At 41.7% G+C, this 25,093-nt stretch overlaps 1 protein-coding gene across 1 annotated transcript in view; it reads left to right on the top strand.

Moving 5' to 3' along the window:
- LOC135197440 (kinesin-like protein KIF20B) overlaps nucleotides 1-25,093 on the top strand; it is a 329,336-nt gene that overhangs the window by 266,113 nt on the left and 38,130 nt on the right. Inside the window, 5 exon segments of the mRNA XM_064224510.1 lie at nucleotides 13,172-13,307; nucleotides 18,031-18,151; nucleotides 18,631-18,729; nucleotides 18,856-18,960; nucleotides 22,812-22,949. Coding sequence (XP_064080580.1) covers nucleotides 13,172-13,307; nucleotides 18,031-18,151; nucleotides 18,631-18,729; nucleotides 18,856-18,960; nucleotides 22,812-22,949 — 599 coding nt within the window.

Raw genomic sequence — 25,093 nt, 5'->3', positions numbered from 1 at the left:
ACATCAACAGAAAGGAGTTGATGGCTGTGTGGTTGGCTCTGAAGGCTTTCGAGCCCAAAGTCAGAAGATCGGTAGTGCAGGTCAACGCGGACAACACTACAGCTCTGGCATACATCAGGAAACAGGGGGGGACGCATTCCTTCTCCCTGTACGAGACAGCAAGAGACCTTCTTCTGTGGGCAGAAGAAAGAGGAATCAAGCTTCTCACCAGGTTCGTGCACGGGAGGAAACAAGGCAAATTGTAAGAGGCAGATCTCCTCAGCAGGAAAGATCAGGTCCTTCCCACAGAGTGGACCCTTCATCTGGATGTATGCCAGAGCCTGTGGAAGTTATGGGGCAGGCCACACATAGACCTCTTTGCCACGTCAAAGGAACAAGAGGCTGGATCCTTACTGCTCTCCGATATCGGATCCAGAGGCAGTAGCAATAGATGCTCTTCTTCTAGACTGGAACGGACTCGACGTCTACGCGTTTCCCCCCTTCAAGATCCTGGGGCTAACTATCAAGAAGTTCGTAGAGTCCGATTCAACGAGAATGACCTTAATCGCTCCCTTTTGGCCGGCCCAAGAATGGTTCACAGAGGTACTGGAATGGTTGGTGGACCTTCCAAGATCGCTCCCGCTAAGGAGCGATCTACTCAGACAACCCCACTTCGACAGGTACCACAAAAATCTCCTCGCTCTCAGTCTGACTGGTTTCAGACTGTCCAAAGTTTGGTCAGAGCGAAAGGCTTTTTCAGCAGCAGCTGCTAAAGCAATCGCCAAGAGCGAGGAGACCTTCCACTTGCGTGTATACCAGTCAAAGTGGGATGTCTTCAGACGTTGGTGCAAGAGGAAGAACATTTCCTCTTCCAGTACCTCTGTGACCCAAATTGCGGATTTCCTTATTTTCCTCAAAGAAGAATGTCATCTGGTTGTGTCACTATTAAGGGATACCGCAGTATGTTGGCGGCGGTATTTCGGCATAGAGGCTTAAATATATCCGATGATAAGGACCTGCATGATCTTATTAGATCATTTGAAACCATTAAGCGTCCATCATGTAGTACCGAACTGGAATCTAGACGTAGTCTACAATTCCTTGGATCGTCTAGATTCGAACCTCCTGGCTTAGCCTCTTTCAAGGACTTGACGAAGAAGGCTATCTTCCTTTTGGCCCTAGCTACAGCTAAAAGAGTGAGTGAGCTCCAAGCTATTGAGGGCAATGTAGGGTTTAAGGAAGATTCTATGGTATGTTCGTTTCTTCCCAAGTTTCCTTGCAAAGAATGAAAACCCATCACGCCCTTGGCCCAGGAGCTTTGAAGTTCGTAGTTTATCTTTTCTAGTAGGGGAAGAGCCTGAAAGACTCTTTGCCCTATGAGAATTATGAAGTATTTCCTTAAGAGGAAGGAACAACTTAAGGCTAATCAAGATGTACTTTGGTGCTCCGTAAAGGACCCCACTCGGCCCATGTCGAAGAATGCTCTTTCCTTTTTTCTGAGAAGCCTTATTACAGAGGCACATGTTGCCTGTAAGGAAGATCAGTTTAGACTACTGAAAGTGAAAGCTCACGAGGTGAGAGCCATCGCAACTTCGCTTGCATTCAGAAAAAATATGTCTGTGCGGAACTTGATGGAGGCGACTTTTTGGAGATGCCAATCGGTTTTCGCAAACCACTACCTACGTGATGTAAAAATCACATATGATAAATGCTTCGCCTTGGGTCCTTTCGTATCGGCGGATTCGGTGCTGGGGCAGGGAGCTGAAACTTATCCTGTGTAAATTTTTTATATGTTACCCTATATTTTATATTGTTGTTTTTTTGGTTGTCTGAAAGAGGTTGCAGGAGGCACCTCTTTTTGTCGTAATATTAACCCTTTGTATTTTGGTTAGGTGGTCTGGTGGGTTTTGGCTCCTTGCAGAGGTAGTGGTAAGGATCTGTTAGGTAAGCGGACAAGGTCCCTCTAACAGCATCCGACTTGGATTCTACCACAATAGGGGATCACATATCCCCAGTGGTTAGATCCGAGAGTCTTTCAGCATCAGGTCACGTCCTAGCTGTAGCTCTCCAGGCAATGCAGACTCAGAGATAGTATCTATGAAGTCTTCATCCTGAAAAGGTGAGAACCAAGGTTTTTATATCCTACAACATTAGTTGTTTCCCGTCTTACCTGTATTATTGAGCTGTCTCTTACCCTCCACCAAGGGTGCCAATCAGCTAAGTATATATCTGTCAGGGAAGTTCATGTACAAAAATGATATTGTTAAACTACAATAAAGTTTTGTACATACTTACCTGGCAGATATATACGATTAATGGCCCAACCCAGCCTCCCCTCAGGAGACAGGTGGAAGAGAAAAATCTGACAAGCTTACGGGAGTGGTTCGTACATCCGCCACCCAGCGGCGGGTAAGGTAGACCACCTGACCTACCTGTCGCGTGTGCCGCGAGATTTGAAATTCTGTCGGGAACGTCGGAGACTATAGCTAAGTATATATCTGCCAGGTAAGTATGTACAAAACTTTATTGTAGTTTAACAATATCATTTTTCAAAATTCACCATAAATCAAAATATTGTGCTAGAGTCTTCCAATATATTTCAAAATCAAGATAAATGTTTGAATATTACTAGACTGTAAGAGTTTTAGCTTACAATTGCATTTTTCGACCATTTCAGACGAGTTAAAGTTGACTGAATGTCAAATTTTTTTTTATTTATCGTGATTTATATGCAAATATTTCGAAAATGATAAAAGCTACAACCATGAATTATTTTTTGTTGTATTTTGCATTAAATTGTGCACATTAACATATAAAAAACTCTATGTAATGGCTAATATGAAACTGAGCAAATATTATGACAATGTGACGTAAGCATTTCGGAGATTTGCGCGCGGAGGGAAGGAAAAAGTTATTTTAAAAGCTCACCATAAATCGAAATATTGTGCTAGAGACTTCCAATTTCTTTCAAAATGAAGATAAATGATTGAATATTACTAGACTATAAGAGTTTTAGCTTACAATTGCGTTTTTCGACCATTTCAGTCAAGTCAAAGTTGACCAAACGTTGATTTTTTTTCTATTTATCGTGATTTTTGTGCAAATATTTTGAAAATGATAAAAGCTATGACCACGAATTATTTGTTGTTGTATTCCACATGAAATTGTGCACATTTTCATATATAGAACTATGTAATGGCTAATATGAAACCGTGCAAATATTACGAAAATGTGACGTAAGCATTTCGGAGATTTGCGGTGGAGATACTGCGCGCGGAGGGAAGGAAAGGTTTTTTTTTAAAAAACTCACTATAAATCGAAATTTGTTCCGATACGTAATACAAACCATCGGTCCTTTAACAATAGGAAGTAGCTAGCGGCAGCTGGAACGGTCGTAAGCTTCGAACAAGGGGAGAACGGTAGTTAACTGCTTGTCCGATGGGAGGTAAACAAATCACTTTTGCTTTCGGCCGCGGGTGTGAAGGACGTGTTCGTCATCGCTCTCTGCCCGCTTCATCGTCATATGCTTTGTTTATATTGTGTTTTCTACTAATGGTTTGTTTGACTTGAAAATGAAACTGTAAGTACACTGTTTTCATTTTCATTACTTAATTATGAACCAACATGGAGCTATCGCCGTAGATGCGGCGATTTCCTCTCTTTTCATGAATTGAACCCTTGAATTATGTCTCGGTGCCGAGGGCGGGCGCGCTCGCGCCGAGTCATGTATTTTGGCCGAAAGTGTGTAATTGAAAAATGTAAGTACTCTTTTCATTATATTTTTGCCCTGTGCGTTCGTTGCCGAGAGCGTGATTGCGCTCGGCACGAGCCTCTTATTTTGTATGATAGAATGCAATGAAAGTGGATTTGCAATTGCAGTATTCTTTTCATTTTCATTTATTTATTTGCATCAATTTTAATTTGGATCAATGTTCGCTCTTACCCAGGAATTGATCCTTACGGTTATTTTCTGTGAAAGTGAAATCGCAAGTGCAGTATTCAGTTTCATTTTCATATATATTTTATGATAGCATCATATTATTATGGATCAAGTTTCCGCTCTTACCCGGGAATTGATCTTTTCCCCTTTAAGTTCTATGAAGTGAATCGCAAGGGCAGTATTCTGTTTCATTTTCATATTACTTTTCACTGCTGTGCGGGGGTAGGGGGGAAGCGAGAAGGGTCTGCCAGGAAGTCGTCGGAAAGCTCTCCCGCGACTCCCTTGGTATCCGATTCTTCGTCTTCTTTCCTGCCCCCCGCTCAGCTTCCTCGTTGTATTTTGTATTTGGGGTCTTCCTTGCGTTCGGGGTGGGGCATGTCTTCCCCCCGTGCGTGAGGGAACCCCTCTTACTAATCTATCTGTGCTACCGCAGGTGCTACATCCGTGGGAGATGACCTTGGACAGGTATGGACCACCGCGGCGGCAGGGCGTGCCTAGCATCCACGGGCTGCTGCAGCGTCTAGCGAGATCTGGGGCGGTCTCCACTACTACCTCCACGGCCGCTTATGCTGCTCCCCCCCCCGCCTGGTCTACACTCCCCATGCTGTGTCGGTGACGCCGTCTGCCGCTACTAGGGCCGCCGCCGTACCGAGGGGGGATATGCCGCCGCCGCCTGTTTTCTTCGTGTTGCCTGCCCCAGACTTCCGCTGTTACCAGCCACGCTCGCCCCCTTGGACCGGCCGCCAGTACCCAGGTTCCCGCTGGCTACCGATGATTCTACGAGGCGATCGCTGGGCCTGCCGTACCTGCCGCTGATGTGGTTCCCGCTGCTGGCTTGGCTGTCCCTTCTGGGTCTACCGCTGCCGCTGTTCCTGCCGCTCCTGAGCTGGTTGCTGTTCCTGTCGCTCCTGGTTCCTGAGCCTGTCCATGCTGGTCCTGCCCACGGTGTGTCTTCCCCAGTCCCAGGTCCTTCCGGACAGGTGCAGTCGGGCCGTGTTGCTTCGGCAATAGCCCCGGCTCCGGCCTGAATGGAGGACCTGACGACTGTCCTGCGTGAGCTGATGAGGAAGAGGAAAGAAGAGGAAGGTGTCATCTTCGTCTTCATCGTCTGCTGCTGCCTCTTCCCCTTCGACTTCTAAGGCCCATAAGGCGAAGAAGAAGAAGGCTGCCTTCCCCCCTAAGAAAGTCTCCTTCAGGAACTTCTAAGGGTCCAGTCCCCACCCAATGGTGGGACGGGGGGTCCATTCTGCTGGTCTTCCTGCTCCGTTCGGGAGCGGGGCCCGTCTCCCCTGCCGTAAGAAGAGATAGACGGGGACCAGAGGAGTACCGGTTAGCACTGGTACTTCCTCGCCTGGTGCTAGCGGCGATGCCGCTACGCCAGGTTCCGGCTCGGTCTCTCGTTCGCGAGAGATCCCGAGTGTACGTTCTCCCTCGGGAGACCGTGCAGCCAAGTTTCGGCGCCAGAGTTCACTCAGCGGCACGGAGCAGAAGGCTGGTGAGAGCCGCTTAGGTGACTCTCGCCAGGCCAGCGGCCGCTCTTGCAGCGACCAGCTGGTAACCCGGGTTTCCCCCCTAAGAAGGCTCCTTCGGGAACTTCTAAGGGCTCGTTCCACTCCCGTGGGACGGGGGGGTTCTTCTGCCGGTCCTCCTGCTCTTTCGGGAACAGGGCCCGTCTCCCCTTCCGCAAGGAAGAAGAAGACGGGGACCAGAGGCGTACGATACCCACCGGGTACTTCCTCGCCTGGTGTTTGCGGCGCTGCCGCTACGTCAGGTTCCGGCTCGGTCTCTCGTTCGCGAGAACTTCCGAGTATACGATCTCCCGCGGGAGAGCGTATAGCCAAATTTTGGCGCCAAGTACGTGGCACGGAGCAGAAGCTGGTGAGAGCCGCTCATGTGACTCTCGCCAGACCAGCGGCCGCTCTCGCAGCGACCAGCTGGTAACCCTGGTAGACATGACTGTCTGACCAGCCACGAGCTGGCTGGGAAGAGGTTCCCTCGTTGGTGCCAGCCTCGGCTGGTACCAGCGGTATGACGCGCCACGAGGACACGCACCGGTCTCACCGCGACAGTGGTCTCTGCAGGTCTCCTAACCGCCGCTCCCACAGGGACCGGGCGGATAGGGGGACCAGCAGCAGCTCCTCTGCACACGAGATCGGGGCTGCTGTTCTCGGTCCAGCCGGTTCCCTGGGAAACGGCTCGACTAGGCCTGCAAAGTGGCGATCGCCTGCAGCCCTCCAAGCCCGCTGGTTCTGCCAGCGAGCGAAAGAGGAGCGTCATGTCTTCCTCTCCCATGCCTGCAACTTCCTCGGTTTGCACCAGGAAGAGCGAGGCACAGCGGGGTGATCGTGAGGGGCATACCCCGCACGATCCCGTCACGACGCCGTAAGTACCAGGTACGATCTTCGGACCGACCAGGACGTACGCGCAAGTGGCAGGAGGAATCCGAGAGGGGTATATCGCAGTTCCTCCTCCTTAAGTGGGAGGTTCTCGGAATGCTCTTGTTCGAGGGGCTTGACGGTCCTACTCTGCAAGGTGCTATGACTTCCGAGATCCAGAGGAACTTTGTCGAGGTTATGGCGCTGATTCGTCAGCGCAACGACCTCGGGGAAGGATTGCCGCTCCCACCAGCAGAGCCCACGTCTCTGCTCGAGTCGTTTTGGGGCCCGAGAGGGAACCCAAACCGACGGTGGGTCTGCCGCGATCGGAGCTTGCCGATTCTGTCTTGAACCAGAGTCTCTCGTCTCCGGACAAGAAGGCTCTCTCAGTTCTGGCCGGTCGATCAAGCTACTTCCACCTCCTCTACTGCGACAGCGGCGTTTCTACGTGTCTTCGGACACCGTATTTAAATACTCCTTCGGTCCTCCTGAGAGGTTTCGACCTCGACGAGGACTGGAATGAGTCGGAGGACGGTATCGGCTCTCTCCTGTCATGTGTCGATCAGCCCCACCCAGACGACGTTCACAGTGGCGGCAGACCTTTACCTACAGTGAGAGTTCGTAACCCTCCTCGGGAAAACGTTTTCTCCTGACGATACGTTTTCCCAGACTCTGAGAGGCCATCTGGCTGCTCCTACTCTTCTCCAACTGCTAGTTCCATTGGGAAGGCGAGCGAGTATCCAATTCCTCCCCCATTCCCTCTTTCCTTACGGCTACAAAGGAAATGGGAGGGATCCTACAGAGATTTCTCTGTAGGATCCCACGTTGGGGACTGCGCTACCGGGGGACCTTCGGGTCCTACCTGACGTAAGTCCCGGTCGTTGAGGAGGGATCCTGCCCCATTCTTGATTTCTACGGGAATCGAGAGGACCACCAGCCGATATCGTTTGACGAATTCGGTGGGGGTTTCGCAGAGTGCTTAGAATTCTACGGAATTTCTAGCGCATTCAGAGTGTTCGAGTTTTTTACGATCTCCAAACACTTAGGCGAGACCACGGTCCAAAGTGAGCGAGATGAGAATCCCCGATAATTGGGAACCTCGCCTATGCTCGAATTCCTGGAATTTCTAGCATTGGGAAGAAGACTGCTGCTGAAAGAAGACTAGTATCCTCAGTAGGCGGACCAACTGGAATAGAGAAGAACGGACGGGAACATCCAGTTTGGCTTGAACTATCGTCTTAGTTATTCTGTTCACCATTGAAGCTTTCCTTCGAGGAAGACTTCTCCTTCACTCTCTTTGATAGAGATCGAAGGTGGTCGATCTCCAATCCTTATTTTGTTTTCTTGAAGGAAAGAATTTAGGACGGAGATCGTTGTTCAGAATCCTACAAATATACTACGTATATTAACCTCGCGACATGATTCTGCTAAGCAGTTGAATTGTCCGAGGGGTAGGCGCATATCCTAGTTACTCTACGGATTGCGACTTAGACGAGGAGTATTCTAATTGAACTGCAACTCGGGGTTGCCTGCAACCTCCCAGGAGTTTCCAGTTTCAATTTTATATACTTATGGTTTTGTCACGACAACACCATTTCAGCTTTTGTATTTACCGAAATTTGTTTCGCCTAAATATTTATATACTTATGGTTTTGTCACGACAACACCATTTCAGCTTTTGTATTTACCGAAATTTGTTTCGCCTAAATATAATTGCTCGAGCATATCTTTTTATGCTCGGTGGTTCTAGCCGAACGCATTCCTTCGTGGAAAGGATTACTTGGCAACTCAGGATGACGAGTCAGCGACAGCTACTGCGTATTGAATTGCCCGATGCATTTCAGTACCAGTTGCCGCCTCGAGATGCACGGTTGGTTATGTCTTTCTGCCCTGCTTTGATTGAATACCAACCGTATCTCTGCCCAACAATCACGGACTTAAGTCTCTGATTAACGGGGATTCTTGCATACATGAATGACCATCTACTGCTGTGACGCTCGAATTCATCGCCTTCAGTATTGCGAGAATTTACAACAGAGATATCTCTTCAACTTTCATCTTTCTGTTTACCGCACGGTAACAGAATTCTGTAATAGTCTCTTGCTGCATCGCACTGCGATAATGCGAATGATTTTTGCGGAATCGTATTCGTAGGTGTGCAATTATTCATTGTTCACCCCGGATTAGCAGATGTATTGAAAGACATCGCCTACTCCCACACCTGCCAGCTCTACTTCCAAACGTTCAGCCCATGAGAAGTAGTTCTTCAGGCGGCTCTCCCCTGTTTTTCATTACTGAAGAACGCCCCGCTTTCATTGCAACTACGACTTCTCACCGGACAGCATTGAAATAGCAGTTAGCGTTTTCACTCATTTGTAAGCACAGGTTATGAATCTTGAGAATCCTTCTCTCGATTCGTCTGTGAAGACGTAGGTTGCATTCAATGTCTACCTTCGTCTTCAACGGCACATAGTGTTGTTTCTCCTTAGCTGAGCTTCAACAACTATGAGAATGTCTTGCCTTCAGGGACCTCGGTCTCTAGAAGGCAATTGACTTTCGCCTGTTGGGCACATGCCTTAAGAGAATAATCACCTCACCGTCCGGCATAGGTGACAAACAAATACACTATTTGTTTGGTCTCTCGGCATAACCCTTTTAAGGGCGAAAGTCACGTGACTTACTCGGATGCTTGGACAACTTGCCTCCTACCGAACGCAGTCAGGCGGCAGCTGTCAGAGCGCCCGAGTCAGTTACGAACTACGCTGTTGACTTAGTTCGGTTGTTACAGAGCAATCATTACTTCGTCTTAATAGCTTGTCACAGTACCCATACCATCAACACCCACCATGAAGTGTCGGTGTCCTATCCACTACCGAGAACTTCGCTGCATGGGGATAGGAGGATGCGAGACTCTTCTTGGCAGACGGACAGACCAGTATGGGTACTGGACATCACCGAAGTCGAGAAGAGGGATAGGTCATGCGACTATTCCCTTCTTCTCCTCTGAGGAAACTGCATGACTTCTCCTACGAAGTCAAGCATCCAGGGGATGGGGATCCGTGACGCTCGATTTCGTACCGAACTTCGTAGCGAAGACTCAGAACCCTTCGGTCCCTGACGATCGGTTTGAGTCGTTCACAATCCCCTCCCTAATGGACTTCACCGCCTTCGATGCGAAGGAGATGCTGCTTTGTCCGCAAGAACTTCTCCGTAGCGCAGGTACTGAAGGCAGGGGTCTGGTCCAACCAGACCATATGCACCTCCTTCTACCTTCGGGATATTGCCCACAGGTCCTTGGATCTTTTTCCTTTGGACCCGTGGTGGCTGCTCAACACGTTGTGTAGCGAACCCAGACCCTCGCAGGCTGAAGAGCATCGAGTCCTGGTGTGACCGTAAGAAAGGATGAGTGAATGAGAGTGTGACTGGCTCCTCTTCCCATCTTTTTCTTCCCCTCTACCTGTGGGTAGAGGGACACGGTCGTCACCCTGCTGGATAAGGACAAGATGCAGGTGAGCTACTCAACAGAGCCCCATCCTATCCCTTTCACTAGGGATAGGAGCGTATATCCACCACTTCCTCCAACAAGGGGGAGGAAGTGGATGCCAGCTTGAGACAAACCCATAATTTTATGATTGTCTCTTGCAAACAGGAACAAGTTCTTGCTTGCTGGTACGAAGAGATACGCTTGCCTCTCTCTTAGTACTTGGCCCAGAGGCCTGACCATTGATCCTGCGGTGCAGACCCCGATCAATCAGACAAGGGCTTGGATCCCTCCCTCGCTCTTACGACCAGGGAGGCATTCCAGGGATGGACGAACACCAGTCTGTTCATCAAAAGACTCAGATTCCTCCCACCAAGAAGTGAGTCTTCCTATTGTTAAAGGACCAATGATTTGTATTACGTATCGGAACAAATGACAATTTGTCGAAAATTGCATTTTTCCTAACTATACAAACCTGAGGTCCTTTACATATAGTCCCTCCTCATGCCACCCCTCACTCTGCGTATTTTGCATGGGCCAAAAGCAAAAGTGATTTGTTTACGCTGCGCAACTGTCGGACAAGAAGTTAACTACTGTTCTCCCCTTGTTCGAAGCTTACGACCGTTCCAGCTGCCGCTAGCTACTTCCTATTGTTAAAGGACCTCAGGTTTGTATAGTTAGGAAAAATGCAATTTTCGACAAATTGTCATATTGTGCTAGAGACTTCCAATTTGTTTCAAAATGAAGATAAATAATTGAATATTAACAAACTGTAAGAGTTTTAGATTACAATTGAGTTTTTCTACCATTTCGGTCGAGTCCAAGTTGACCGAACGTCGATATTTTCTATCCTGATTTATATGCAAATATTTCAAAAATTATAAAAGTTACAACCATGAACTATTTTTTGTTGTATTCTATATAAAATTACGCACATTTTCATATATAAAACTTTATATAACGGCTAATATAAAAGTGCAAATATTACGACAATGTGACATAAGCATTTCGGAGATTTGCGGTGGAGATACTGCGTGCGGAGGGAAGGAAAAAGTTTTTTTAAGTTCACCATAAATCGAAATATTGTGCTAGAGACTTCCAATTTGTTTCAAAATGAAGATAGATGATTGAATATTACTAGACTGTAAGAGTTTTAGCTTACAATTCTGCTTTTCAATCATTTCGGTCGAGTCAAAGTTGACTGAATGTTGATTTTTTCTATTTATCGTGATTTATGTGCAAATATTTCAAAAGTGATAAAAGCTATGACCATGAACTCTTTATTGTTGTATTCTACATAAAATTGCGGACATTTTCATATATAAAACTCTATGAAACGATGCAAATATTACGATAATGGGACGTAAGCATTTCGGAGATTTGCGGCAGAGATTCTGCGCGCGGAGGGAAGGAAAAAGTTTTTTTTTTTAATTCACCATACTGGGGTCCTCCGACCACCCCTCATTGCTCTCGGACGACCGGCCTTCACTTTGGCTGGCGCGACGCTCCGACCTTGGGCACGGTTTCGCACTCGAAACTCCCCACTGGCCCATCTCCCTCACTTAGGCCCTCGCTTTCTGTGTCATCATCGACAACCAAACTAGATGACGACAACTCCTCCTCCTCCTCCTCAGATTCCCCCTCATAAGCACTAAAACCACTGAACTCCAACTCACTTTCAGCCTGTGACTTTCGTACGGACATTGGGGGCAAATATTCATCATCACTAACATCAGGAGTGATGTCATCGTCACTAGATGACCAACCGCCATCAAAATGAGGACTTGCGACATGCTCCCGATCAAACTCTAACAAGTAATCGTCTGTGTCCTTTGATTCGAGGCCTCCCAAAGGCCTACGAATGCCCCTCAGGACACCCCGATGCTTCCTAGGGGTTATAAAAGGCACACGAGACACTCGATATGGTGCTTGAACACTTTTGGTCACACAAGGCTGCACGGAATGGAGTTGAGGAGCGAGGTCATCTTGGGTGCTTGGTCCCTTGCCAGTATCCAAGTCCAAATTATGTCTCACACGATCCCTCCCGAGAGGTACGCGCCTTTCACGCTCCATTCGACGTTCAGACATCTCTACTTACGTCTTGTACCACCACAAATACTCAAACTCTCGCAAAAGTTCAGCAAAACTCGATTGCGGCAAAAGATTGCTCTCCGACGACGCGTTGCTGATGCTTGCTGGTGTGAGAAGAAAGCATTTTGAGCTCCCAGCATCCCTCAAGGCCTATAACTATTTTTCCGCGAATTTTTAAAAAAACTATTTTGCGTCAACGTACTTATACGTCAGTTAGGCACCCGACAGACAATTTTCGTCGACGTTTAATACGTCCAATCGGCCTTTAAGGGTTAATGGAAATACATAAGAGGTTAGTTTGGCTTCACAAGTACCGTCATCTTGGAGGAATAGACAGGGTTCTCGCTCTAGATCCGCAAGCATAGAAGCATTTAGGCAGTCACATTCTCCAAGTGGCTATTCAAGATCGATCCAACAACGATCATCAGAGATCAAAGATGCCTTGGTCGCAGGGTCGGACGGCCATGACACACGAACATTTGTCAGAGGATAGGAGTGAACTAACTTCTGCAGTCAAATAGAATACGCGGAGGTGATTGACTTGATTCGTCAATTCAATGATCTCTCAAGGAGGTCTGAAACACCTGCCCGACTATTAGAACTAAAAAAGGATACTAAGGTGTTGTATGGATTGCCATGCTCAAGATGCAGTCTGTGTTACATGTCAATGCACAGATTTCCGGAAGGGATAATTCTTAATGATCAAATAGATCATTTAAGTTCATTCCCCCACCATTACCGAGACATAGGAAATATGCGACACCTGTGGTTCCATTACTGTCAAGACAAATCAACCCACATGTGCTAAGGTTAAAATCTGGATTAACCTTGGATCAGGTTAAGATGGAATGCCCATCGATGGCTTGTCAGGATGCTGGGAGAAACTAAAGATTTAAATCTGTTTTAAATAAGCAAATTATTTCAACAAACCTATCATTCACAAGTAGCTGTATATGCAATGGATCTGTGGTTGCAGTTGCTTGCTTTCTTGTGCTGTTTGTTCCTTTAATTTGGAGAACTTTGTTGAAAAACATGTTTGAATTCAAACTGGGAAGTACAAGTAAAAGTCATGTTGTGAAGATAGATAGCAAACTAATTTAGTGCATGGTACATTTACGTTCATTGCATATACCTTTGGGTGATGTAGGAAAATATTCAGAACAAAATTCTTATTAAGAAGAGATTTTTGTTTTTCATGGTTCATAATCAAATCAGTTTTAATGGACTTGGGTTTTAACTTTAATTCTTTTCATAGCCTGTTATGTAACTGCATAGTTTATATTAGTATTTTATTATCTCTTCCAGAAGTAAAAAGGCTGCTGCAAATGTCCATGACATCTTCTATGTGTAATGAGACTCAGAATACATCAGAATTATCTACCTCAAAGAAAGAGAAGGAAAAAGAAGATACATGTGTCCAGACTCTAATAGACGAATTAAGGTGAGTATGATATCCTTCAAGCTGGAATTTGGTATGTTTTATTTATAAAATTCAATATGTAACACTTGGCCATTTGCATTTTCAGAGGTATCTGAATAATGATAATGATGATGGTAATGTAATCCTTTTCATTGAGCTTCTTTTGTAGCATTGTTATTGTAAAGTTAGATCATGCTCCTTTCCTTGTAAGAAGACTGCATTTTATACATGTATTTCTATTGTTTGCATATATTTGTTCTTACTAACATATGATAATGCTCTTTCTTCCCCAAACTCGTATCCCCTTGTTAGCCAAGGTTATCAGAAAGCTGTTTAAGTACTAACTCCAGTAATGTTGTTTGATTTTCTGTGGTTTTGACAGGTGGTTTCTGTTGAAAGTATTATGGAAAAAGTAAAGATTATTATAATTGGTTTATTCAACTTAAGGGGGCCGCTGGCTCCATTATAAAGCAAGTGCTTCATTCTACCTTATGAATGAAGGGATTCGCCTCAAACTCTTATCACTTACAATACACTAATGCTAAAAAAATACACGTTGGGAAATTAAGAAATTTGACCTCTAAGTTCATATTTTTTCCAATTGAAAATGTTTTTTTCTAATTTTTGAAAATAGAAAAAAAAAATTGCTCTCAAAAATAATTTTCCCCACTTGCAATTATAGATATATAGATATTCTACATGCTGATAAAGTTTCGTTGAATTTGGTTTGGTCATCTTGGAGATGGAAGTATTTATTTTTGAAAAAAGTAAGTTATTAGTAATGAAAAACTTGTCATTAAGTATATACCTATATAGATCAGAAATTATCGCAAAAGTTCTTTTAAAAATGTAGCTAGATCAACGAAGCCCAGATCATTTTAGCTTATTTCCTCCTCCTTATAACAATTGTAACCTTCACAAGATATTGAATATATTAATTTCACTGCACAATAGTCCCCATTTAGAAAGAGCCATGAACATGAAAAAAACAAAGATCTATGATTAAAATGTGCATGCATAAAAATAAGTCTGGCGTTAGTGAACTCAGAAGTCATAAGTTAAGTGATGCTCTGCAAAAATGTTGAAAAGACATCATTCAAAAGTTTTATATCTGATTTTTGTATGAATACTATTATTGTAACATTAAATTCAAATATTCAATATAAGCACTGTATTTTTGTACACAAACTGTTCTTTCAATGCTTAAACTTCCACTGAACACTGAAAGGAAAAATATTAAGCCAACTAGTCATGGAAAAATAGCAATGACTAGTAACTTATTTTGCGTAGGTGAAATTAGGACAAGGAATAGCAGTGAATATGGATGTGAATACCCCTCCCCCAAAAACTGAGAAATTCTAGTAGAACTGCTATTGCACCTTATGCATTTGTCAGCAGAGAAGGAAGTAGAAGAGGCTCCAGAGCTAACTCATCTCTTAAATTTAACTGAGAAATGGGGTCCAAAGAGAACAACTAATTAGTGAAGTGACCACTAAAACTTAATTTATTGTTTCCCGAAACAGCTTAAGAATTCTATTTATAAAATAATAGTTACAGTTCATTGTGTACACTAACCACATCAAATGAATATAATTCTCTATATCAGAGGGAGAAGTTACCATAATCTAATATTTTACTGGAATGATGAGGGTATGATTGGACTACATCCATGACCTGGATATATGAATATCCCCAGAAAAAATTATAAATAAATAATCAGAATTGCTAATCAAATTCACCAGACACATTTTTTACAAGAATGTAGAAAGTTATGCTCCAAATCTAAGCATACACAGCTTAAATGCTACAGCAAGTGAATATTTATAATTATTAGGTTTGAAGATCTTGCCACATACTTGTCTTGCACCTTCTGTAAATCTACTGACTGAATTTTTACATGTTGTTATTTAGAATGGTTTTATTACTTATACAGTACAAAATTGAAGCTGTTGGTGACTAAAACAGGAAAGGCTGTATTAAAGGCTAAACATTAGTTGAAAGTTATAGGCGTACATGGTCGGGAAAAAATTCTCCTTCAAAATGGTCTTTAAAAAACCAGGTTTTTTACATCTTGGTAATTGCATCATAGATATATACACCACAAGTGCTTCCAGAGAGAACACGTATCATTATTGACCTAAATTCTTATGGTGCCCTGAAAATGAACGATCACAGGAAAAGGTGTAACTGAATAAGACCTCTTACTTAACCCTTAAACGCCGACTGGACGTATTTTACGTCGACATTTTTTGTCTCTCGGGTGCCGACTGGACGTATTTTACGTCGACATACAAAAGTTTTTTTAAAAATTCGCGGAAAAATACTTTTAGGCCTACCAGCCGAAAACTCTTGAATCACGCGCCTTGGGGGATGCTGGGAGTTCACGGATCAAGGTGTTGTTTTGTTTACAATCGTTACGCAGGCGCGCAAGCGCGAATTTCTTTCTTGCCGCACTAAAAAGTATCTGTGACACATCTCGGAAATTATTTCGTCACTTTGACATAATTTTTGTACCATTTTAAATTAGCCGTTACATGGAGTATTATATATGAAAATGTGCGCATTTTTATGTAAAATACAACAAAAAAATACTCATGATTGTAGCTTTTATCAGTTTTGAGATATTTTCATATAAATAACGATAAGTGCCACAATTTCAACCTTCGGTCAACTTTGACTCTACCGAAATGGTCGAAAAATGCAATTGTAAGCTAAAACTCTTATATTTTAGTAATATTCAATCATTTAACTTAATTTCGCAACTAATTGGAAGTGTCTAGCACAATATTTCGATTTATCGTGAATTTATGAAAAAACTTTTTCCTTACGTCCGCGCGGTAACTCTTCCGAAAATAATCATACATGCGATTGTGGTAATGTTTGCACCATTTTAAATTAGCCGTTACATAAAATTTTATATATGAAAATGTGCGCAATTTCATGCAAAATACAACTAAAAACAACCCATGGGTGTAGCTTTTATCAATTTTGAAATATTTTTATATAAAAAATGATAAGTGACAAATTTTCAACCTTCGGTCAATTTTGACTCTACCGAAATGGTCGAAAAACGCAATTGTAAGCTAAAACGCTTATATTCTAGTAATATTCAAGCATTTACCTTCATTTTGCAACAAATTGGAAGTCTCTAGCACAATATTTTGATTTATGGTAAATTTATGAAAAAAATAACATTTTCTTTACGTCCGCTCGGTAACTCTTCCGAAAAAATCATACGTGCGATTGTGGTAATGTTTGCACCATTTTAAATTAGCCGTTACATAACGTTTTATATATTAAAATGTGTGCAATTTCATGTATAATACAACAAAAAATAGTTGAAGGTTGTAGCTTTTCTCATTTTCGAAATATTTGCATATAAATCACGATAAATAGAAAAAAAAACCACGTTCGGTCAAATTTGACTCTACCGAAATGGTCGAAAAACGCAATTGTAAGATAAAAATCTTACAGTCTAGTAATATTCAGTCATTTATCTTCATCGTGAAACAAATTCGAAGTCTCTAGCACAATATTTAAATTTATGGTGAATTTAAAAAAAAAAAACTTTCCTTCCCTCCGCGCGCGGATTCTCCGCCACAAATCTCCGAAATGCGTAAGTCCCATTCTCGGAATATTTGCTCCATTTCATATTAGGCATTTCATAGAGTTTTATATATGAAAATGTGCGCAGTTTCATGTAGAATAAAACGAAAAATATTTGAAAGTTGTAGCTTTTCTTATTTCCGAAATAATTGCATATAAAAAAATATAAAAAAATTCAACATTCGGTCAACTTTAACTTGTCAGATATGGTCGAAAACTGCATTTGTAAGCTAATATTCTTACAGTATAGTAATATTCAATCATTTTGTCTTCATTTTGTTTGAAATAAATTGGAAGTCTCTTTAGGACAATTTATTTAGATTTATGGTGAATTTTTGACAAAAATATGTTTACGTCCGCGCGTTACGAATTCATGCATTATTTTGTGATAATATTTTCTCTGTGTTGCTTTTATCATTTTACAATTTCTTATGTACCAAAATGATCGCAATTTAGTGTACATTACAACGAAAAACAAAGTAACTTGTTACCTTTATTCGTTTTGCGCACAGCACGATTTGAATACAATTATATATGAAATTTCGTTTTTGCGCTATCATATATCGCATTATTTATATCATTGATAATGATATTTTTTTGTTTTTCATTTCTGATGGTTGCATACTAAACTTCAGGCTATGACAAAAAAAGGAGCCAAAAATGAACTCTTAATCTTCAAAACTAAGCGCGCTAAGATTTTTTGAAAAAAATATTTTTTCCGCTTCCGCGCTCACTCTGAAACGTCTCCGGCACACGGGAGACATTTTTTTTACCGCTTCGGCGTTTAAGGGTTAACAAAAGAAGTCTTTATATAGTTGTCAACATTTTACACCAGATTTTTCTTCTAGTGTTAAATGTGAAAGGAGTTCTCTATACTGATTTCTATATTATGTATTTTTCTCCAAAACTTCCATCTGGTCTAAATCATCTTTTGTCCCCTATTTTTATGATTACCTGGCATTCCTACAGGTCTTTGGCATTCTGTGTCCTTATCTGCTGCTTTCATGACCTTAACTCCTTACATGTTCCAGCTATCTCATTTGATTTTCCAGCTAGTGAATACCTTCTTTCCCTTCAACTTGATTATGCAATACTGGTTATGGCTGTAGATATTTTAGACTTTTTTTTTCTTTTTCAGACTAAGTGAAACCAACAAGGAATCATTAGTGAAGGAAGTGCAAGACCTAAAAAGTCAACTGGAAAAATTGAGTTTAGTATCTTTTGCCAAGCCAACGCCTTCCAAGTCTCCTAGGAAAAAGGTAAGGAAGTGTGTACTTTGTTTAGGAATTCTTGCACTTAATTCTCCTTTATGAAACTTGAATAACTAGAGCAGTGAGAGTACCATTTATTTTAGTCTTATCCTACTGAGATGAAAACAGCGATCTTATAATTGTGTGGAGTGATAAAGTGTAAAGTAATGACTTTTCACATTATACGTATACTGTTATGTTTAGTCAAACTAGTAATGGGTACCAACCCTATTGTCAAATCACATACTTTTACTTACTTGGTCATAGTAGTTGTTTGATCACTGTTCTCTTACAGAACTATTCCTGGCCCTTTATTTATTGGGAGTCAAAAGAACAATGCTGTAATATACCCATAACTTTCAAAGAATTTTCTCTCTCTCTCTCTCTCTCTCTCTCTCTCTCTCTCTCTCTCTCTCTCTCTCTCTCTCTCTCTCTCATAATACAGGACATATATATATAATATTTTTGAAATTTTTTAATTTTTCTAGATTGCTTATTCAGATCTTGAAGAGTCTTCAGAACTGGACAAAGCCCTCATTGCACCCACTCCTAAGAGCAGGAGCACTCGGAAAACACGTACACCGATGGTAATTCTTTTTTATTGTAATTTTTCTTGCTTATACTTTTCTTAGTAGTATAAGAAACTAAAGAACTACTTTGTCATAACTATCTATGATTGGGATATGTAAAAATTTTATTTTTTTTGTGTTTAGGCTCTGCGATCAAATCAGGAGGATACTATTTCCAATTTTGAGAGTGTTGATGTTGCTGCACCCTCGCCTAAAAGCAGGAGTGCACGTAAACCTCGTATGCCTGTGGTAAGTTTCATGTCATTTGCATATTTCATTATAAATAGACATTCTTCTTCACCACATATTCCTTCTCATTCATCTGTTGATTCTTAATTATACTTTTATGGTATAGAAAACCCCTCACTCCTTTAAACTATGTAATCCTGAACATCTTTTGATAACCTGTGTTAACAAGTTATTCACAGTACATTGTACAGTTTTCCCACCACATTCACATGTTAGCAATGCCAGCTTAACAGAGATTAGAATCATTTTAGTTCCCAAAGAATTGGCTATTCAACAGGGTATTCAACAAGCCTAGGCCATGTTAGGCTAGGCTGCTAACTAGCAGTGGGTATGGTGTTACAGTGCCAGCAGACTTGTAGTGTAATAACTCCATATTCTTTGTTTCTGATATTTACACTGACTTAAAAGATTATTCTTGTTCTGTTTATTTCTTGTTTGTGGTGCTATAGGTAGATTTAGTTTGAAACACTAATATTTTGTTAAACCAGTGAGATTCAGTTAATTTCAAATGTGCAAAATCAGATTTGAGCACTAAATTGGAAAAAACATATCTGTACTGTGGTAACACAAATGCTTTGCAGTAAGTTTGTGTAGAATCGTGTAGCATATGGTGTATTTTGGACTGTGTAGTCAAAGTCTCTAGAACTGGGGTGTTATGATTATAGTAGGTGTGAATAAGAGAGAGGTAATTGGCTTGTTTTTAGGCAGAAAAACAGTTCATCATCATAATCATGTTACCTTAGCTTTTCTCTTGTTGGGGTTAGATTTAAAATGAGTTTGTTCATATACGAAACAAACCCTTGGTCTTAACATTAGGATAAATAACTTAGCACCAGCTAGAAACCAGTAAAGTTAGAAAATTGTGTATGCAAGGGACTATTGGCATCTGTGCTTGGTCACGAGACATGTGGAACCACCCACATACCCCTCGTTAACCTGTGGCCATGTCAGTTATTTTCTTACCACTTTTAAGAGAGGATGTGCTTTGCTTCTGTCTTTTTGAAGCCTGTTAAATTTGCCTTAGTTTGCTTTGAATCTGTTTGTGTGTGGTATTTCCGGGCAATTTTATGAACATGGAGCCTTGTCATGCTTCAATAAGATTTCCTGGATCTCACAAGAAGCAGATAAAAGTCCGGATATCTTCGCCTTTTTTAACGTCGGAGTACACAGAGCCCCATCCAACGTGTAATACAGAAGCAGAGTTAATGGGGGTGTGTGATTGGCGTTAGGTCTATCAGGAGTACCAACCTTAGAAGGGCAGTTGGTTTGCTATTATAACGTCACACTTCCCTCCAGAATGCTTCGACTTCTGTAGAGAAGCAGATAGTACAACACTTCAGCATTTTGAGTTAAGGTTGCTATGCCTACAGGAATAACAACAGCAGCCTTATGCTTCCTGTCACGTGCTGACATCACATTCAGGATACTCAGTGATGTCATAAACATGGCACCCACCATGACGTCACAGCCGCGACCTGCACAGAGACGTGCTTCCATATTGGTCAATTTAAGAAGGCGTCTGTTCATAGAATTTTGAGAGATAGTTCATTGTTACGACAAACCACTTTCAATTTCCTTTACATAAAGGATGTTGCCCAGAGGTCCTTGGACACATTTTCCATGAGTTCTTTGGTGACTTCTCAACAAACTTTGTTGACTCATCCAGCACCCCTGGCAGATCAGTAGTATATTGTCTAAGATAATGGTATGAATGTGAAAAGGATGAGATAACTGGTCTCTTTCTTTTTAAAATTTCTTTCTCCTTCTTTACTTACGGGCAGTAAGAAGAGAGTACCATCATAAGCTGGAACGGACAAGATACAGGTGAGTGAAGTAGCCATACTGTTAGTTATCATCAGTGTAAGATACCTATCAGTAGCAAGACAATCCTCTCTTTAGCAAGGGGGAGAGGAATGATAACAAACCTACATAAGTGGATACGTTGGTTTGATAGTAGAACAGATAGATTTTTATCTTTCTCAGAGGCAATGAACTTTGACATTTGTATAGGAACCCAGAAGTCTGAATCTATGATATTCATATATATCTTAGATTCTGAAATACTGGTCAGTTGTTTCTTAGAATGCTGGTATTCAGAAAGCTGATCAAAGGTGGCAAACCTCCAGTTGGTTAATAGCACTTACCTCCCACCAGAAGTAAGTCTATCCTAATGTTAAGACCGAGTGTTTGTTTTGTATATAAACAAATGACAAATTTTTAATCAATGTATTTTTCATAACTAACAAACCAGAGGTCTTAACATACAAAGGCCCACCTCTAACCACATCCTAACAACTAACGTGGGTTGGAAGAATAGCTAACGTGGTCGCAGGTTAAAGAGGGGTATGTGGTTGACCTCATGTGACTTGTGACCAAGTACAATTTTATAACTTACCGGCTGCCAGCTGGTGCCAAGTTATTTATCCTAATGTTAAGACCTCAGGTTTGTTAGTTATGAAAAATAAAAGTTCATCAAAAATTTGCTATTTTTAATAATGTAACTACCCAGTAATTACATAGCTATAAGTTCCACTTATACGGTTTCTCCTTGGACGAGTGGTTTTCGCGCTCGGCTACCAATCCGGTGGTCCGAAGTTCAATTCTCGGCTCGGCCAACGCAGAATCAGAGGAATTCATTTATGGTGATAGAAATTAATTTCTTTATATAGTGTGGTTCAGATCCCACAATAAACTGTAGGTCCCGTTGCTAGGTTGTGGAATTATCTCAGGTGTTGGCAACATAATTATGTGTGTGTTTTATTATGATGCTGCAAAGTTCCCACTAAGTAGGAAGCGACCCCTGGCTTTACCATCATGCCACTACAGTTTAAGATGAGCACCAACCAGGAGCAGTATCCCAGTAGCTCTTGTAACTGATAAGGAAACGACAAGCATTGTATTCAATGCTAGCAACATTTCTGTTCAAATTCATTGTATATTCTGATGTAGTATATGTCCATGTCTCCCACCTCCTTCAATGTGGGAGTCAGCTCTGTAATTACTGGGTAAGTTACATAATAAAAAATGTCATTTTTATAATAAAACAAAGTTTTGATTACGCTTACCCAGTAATTACATGATCAAAGCCCTCCCTCCTCCCCTCTGATGTACATAAGGCATGAACAAACTGAGCTTGCTACTCACAGCCGTTCTATTCTCCCGCTAGTGGGCGGGGCTGGTCGCCTACTCATTTGTGTGAAGTGTTATCCACGAAATTTTGAATTCGAGCTGCTGTATAAGTGGAACTTATAGGTATGTAATTACTGAGTAAGAATAATTAAAACTTTGTTTTCTTATGAAATGTCATTTTGTTCCTTATATTATGCATTTTTTTCGGAATATCCTATTAGGCCTGGCTCTGCATCTGTCATTTTTTTTTACATAAATTTCAGTTCTACAGGACGCCATCCTGACCGATTATTGTCCAGATCATCTCAATCTTTGCTAGTGTACTCTTTTTCTTGATTGTCCAGTTTGTTTCTCATTAGTACAGAGTATTCACCAATTAAGACTGGTGGTTGTACAGTTTGTTTTTTCCTTACTGAAAAAAGTTGATTTACTATTTAAGACTGAAGTCTTCCTTCAGTCCATCCTTATGTGTAGAAATTATGTTGTTTTTGTTAAACAGTGTTGTGATACCACTACAGGCTTATGTGAAGTTTCAGTCTTATATAATTGTTTCTAATAATATTTCTTGATGCCAATTAATTAGTAAGGCTGTGTTATCAGTTATGGTATTTTATTCATATTTTCACCATTTTTTAGTGTTCTCAACCCAGTGTGTATCGAGTTTAAATTTTTCTTAAGCAAGATGTCTGTCATTTAACTGTTCTAATTTTTACTGATTTCAGGTGACCCCTATAGAGTTAGATTCTACTACTGAAGACTTTGTTACTGATATAAAGACAACTGTTAATTCCAAAAGTAAGAATTCTTCCCGCCCTCAACGATCTTCACGTCGTCAGCCCAAGATGTTAGAAGGTTGTGATGTGAGTGCATATAGATTTCCTGTAAAAAGAATTATATTTGTGCCATTTTATTCTTTTATATTTTGATTGCCCAGAGTAGGGCTACACCATGGATTTCTAGATCCTTATCATGGGTGAGGGACCAAAAGGGAGTGACTACTTTGATCTGACTGTCATAGTTCAGCTGACCATATGTATAGTTTTTGCTCTAAAGTACTATAGTGGTAAGTCCTCACATATTCCCATCCCATACTTGTCGTATTCTGTTGTAGTTAACCTTTTGTTCCTGGACCCCCCATGACCAGTAACATATTTCTGATGGTTATACTAGTATAAGTTTTATCATCACAAATTATACAGAGGAGGTGTTTGTAATGTGTTTGATTACTGCTCGTGTGGGCATAAAGTTAAACGAATATGTCAATAAACTAGCCAAAGTGGCAACTATTGTCCCAATCATAAATTGCACACTGAAGTCATTTTGTCTTGCATTCATATTGGTCTCACTTGTTTAACCCATATGTATATATATTAGTCAATTCCACGCAACCAGATCCCAGTATGCATAGAATGCAGGATGAAACAAACAGTTAAACATATTGTGGCAAGATTAAACAAGCTAAAAACATAAAAAACACTCAAAACACATGTGTACTTACCACACACTCAGGGTGAGGAGCTGCGCTGCTGTCCGCTGGATATAGCTAGGCTAGGTTAGCCGTCGTAACACAATACACAAACAACTGAACAAGGACAACAACCACACAACAATTCAATAACTATACAACAAAAGACCACTGCACAAATAAGCACTATCAGCACCAAAAATCAATAACACAACAAGTCAACCCACCACCCACAACACCAAGGAACCACAACAACTCACCAACAACAACACAACTACTCATCTACAACACAACAAATTAAACAACAAAGGCACAACAACCTTCAAACATACAATGCCAACAATAATTCAAACAACAACTTCAAAAAAACACAATGCCCGACTCTCATAACAGACCCTTGCCATATACACGGCAATTGCCACAACAGACACACTTATGACCGCCATCAAACCACTCCCATTTATTCCTCCACCAATTTTGCTCTCTCTCTCTTTCACGCAACCCTCGGAGACGTTGTCACATGTAAACTACCATCATAACTCCTCCATATTACCTCCCCCAGTACCTTTGACAACGTCTCCTTACCCTAGCAACACCCACACTAAATTGATTTCCGCAACACCCAAGGATGCTCAGATGCAGGCCCCCCCTGGATCTTGTTTGAGGACCCTCATACATTCTCTTGGTTATATCGCCATTCACTTCTTCCAAACCACTGTCATTCAAATTCAAATTATCTCCCTCACTACTATGCTCCTAAATCTCATTCACTACTTCATCGACATTCACTACTTCATCGACATCTTTTAGCTTTGGTCCCAATATCTCCCTTATTTCTGCTACCAAACCACTCAGTTCATCCATACTTCTGTCAAACTCTTGCAAAGACTTATCCACATTTTCAACTACCTCCTTACTACTAGGTTTCCTTCCCACTGAAGTCTCACTTATCCCTGTTAATTCATACCCACATACACTATAAATATCATTCATTCCCTCAAAGTCATGTTTTACATGCTTTATCAACCGTTCGCACTCTACCACTAACACCTTTACCACACTGTTCATGCTTCTTCCTTCCACTTCCTTTCTCTACACTCTTCCGCTTTTTTTCCATACTCAACCAACACTAACTGTCGATCGCCCAGACCCATTTGTTCGCTGACACTCGGCTCATACTTATTCACCCTCAACCATTCACTCATCGCATTCTGTGGTACTTCACTCCACTTATGGAACTGGTTATGGTGTTCTCTAACCTTATCCATCCCCCCACCTACTTGCAATTCCCCAAAACATAACTCAATCCACTCAGTCCCACTTCCAAAATCTCAAAAGGTCCTTCAAATTTCTCCCTTACCTTATTCCCATTCATTCTTCCTATCTCAACCACTTCTTTCAGCACTTTACTTCCCAATCTCAAAATTCGACACAAATTTACAAGGAGACATACCTATAGTCTTCTGCAGTGTGGTGTTATATACCCACACTGCACGTCCTTCATACATATCCCAATCATTGTCGCCTTTACTACTCATT

The sequence above is a fragment of the Macrobrachium nipponense genome, chromosome 21 (assembly GCF_015104395.2).
Source record: "Macrobrachium nipponense isolate FS-2020 chromosome 21, ASM1510439v2, whole genome shotgun sequence".
NCBI classification, from domain to species: Eukaryota; Metazoa; Arthropoda; class Malacostraca; order Decapoda; family Palaemonidae; genus Macrobrachium; species Macrobrachium nipponense.
The sequence above is the reverse complement of the archived record's forward strand: the minus strand, read 5'-3'. Positions and strand labels throughout refer to the sequence as shown.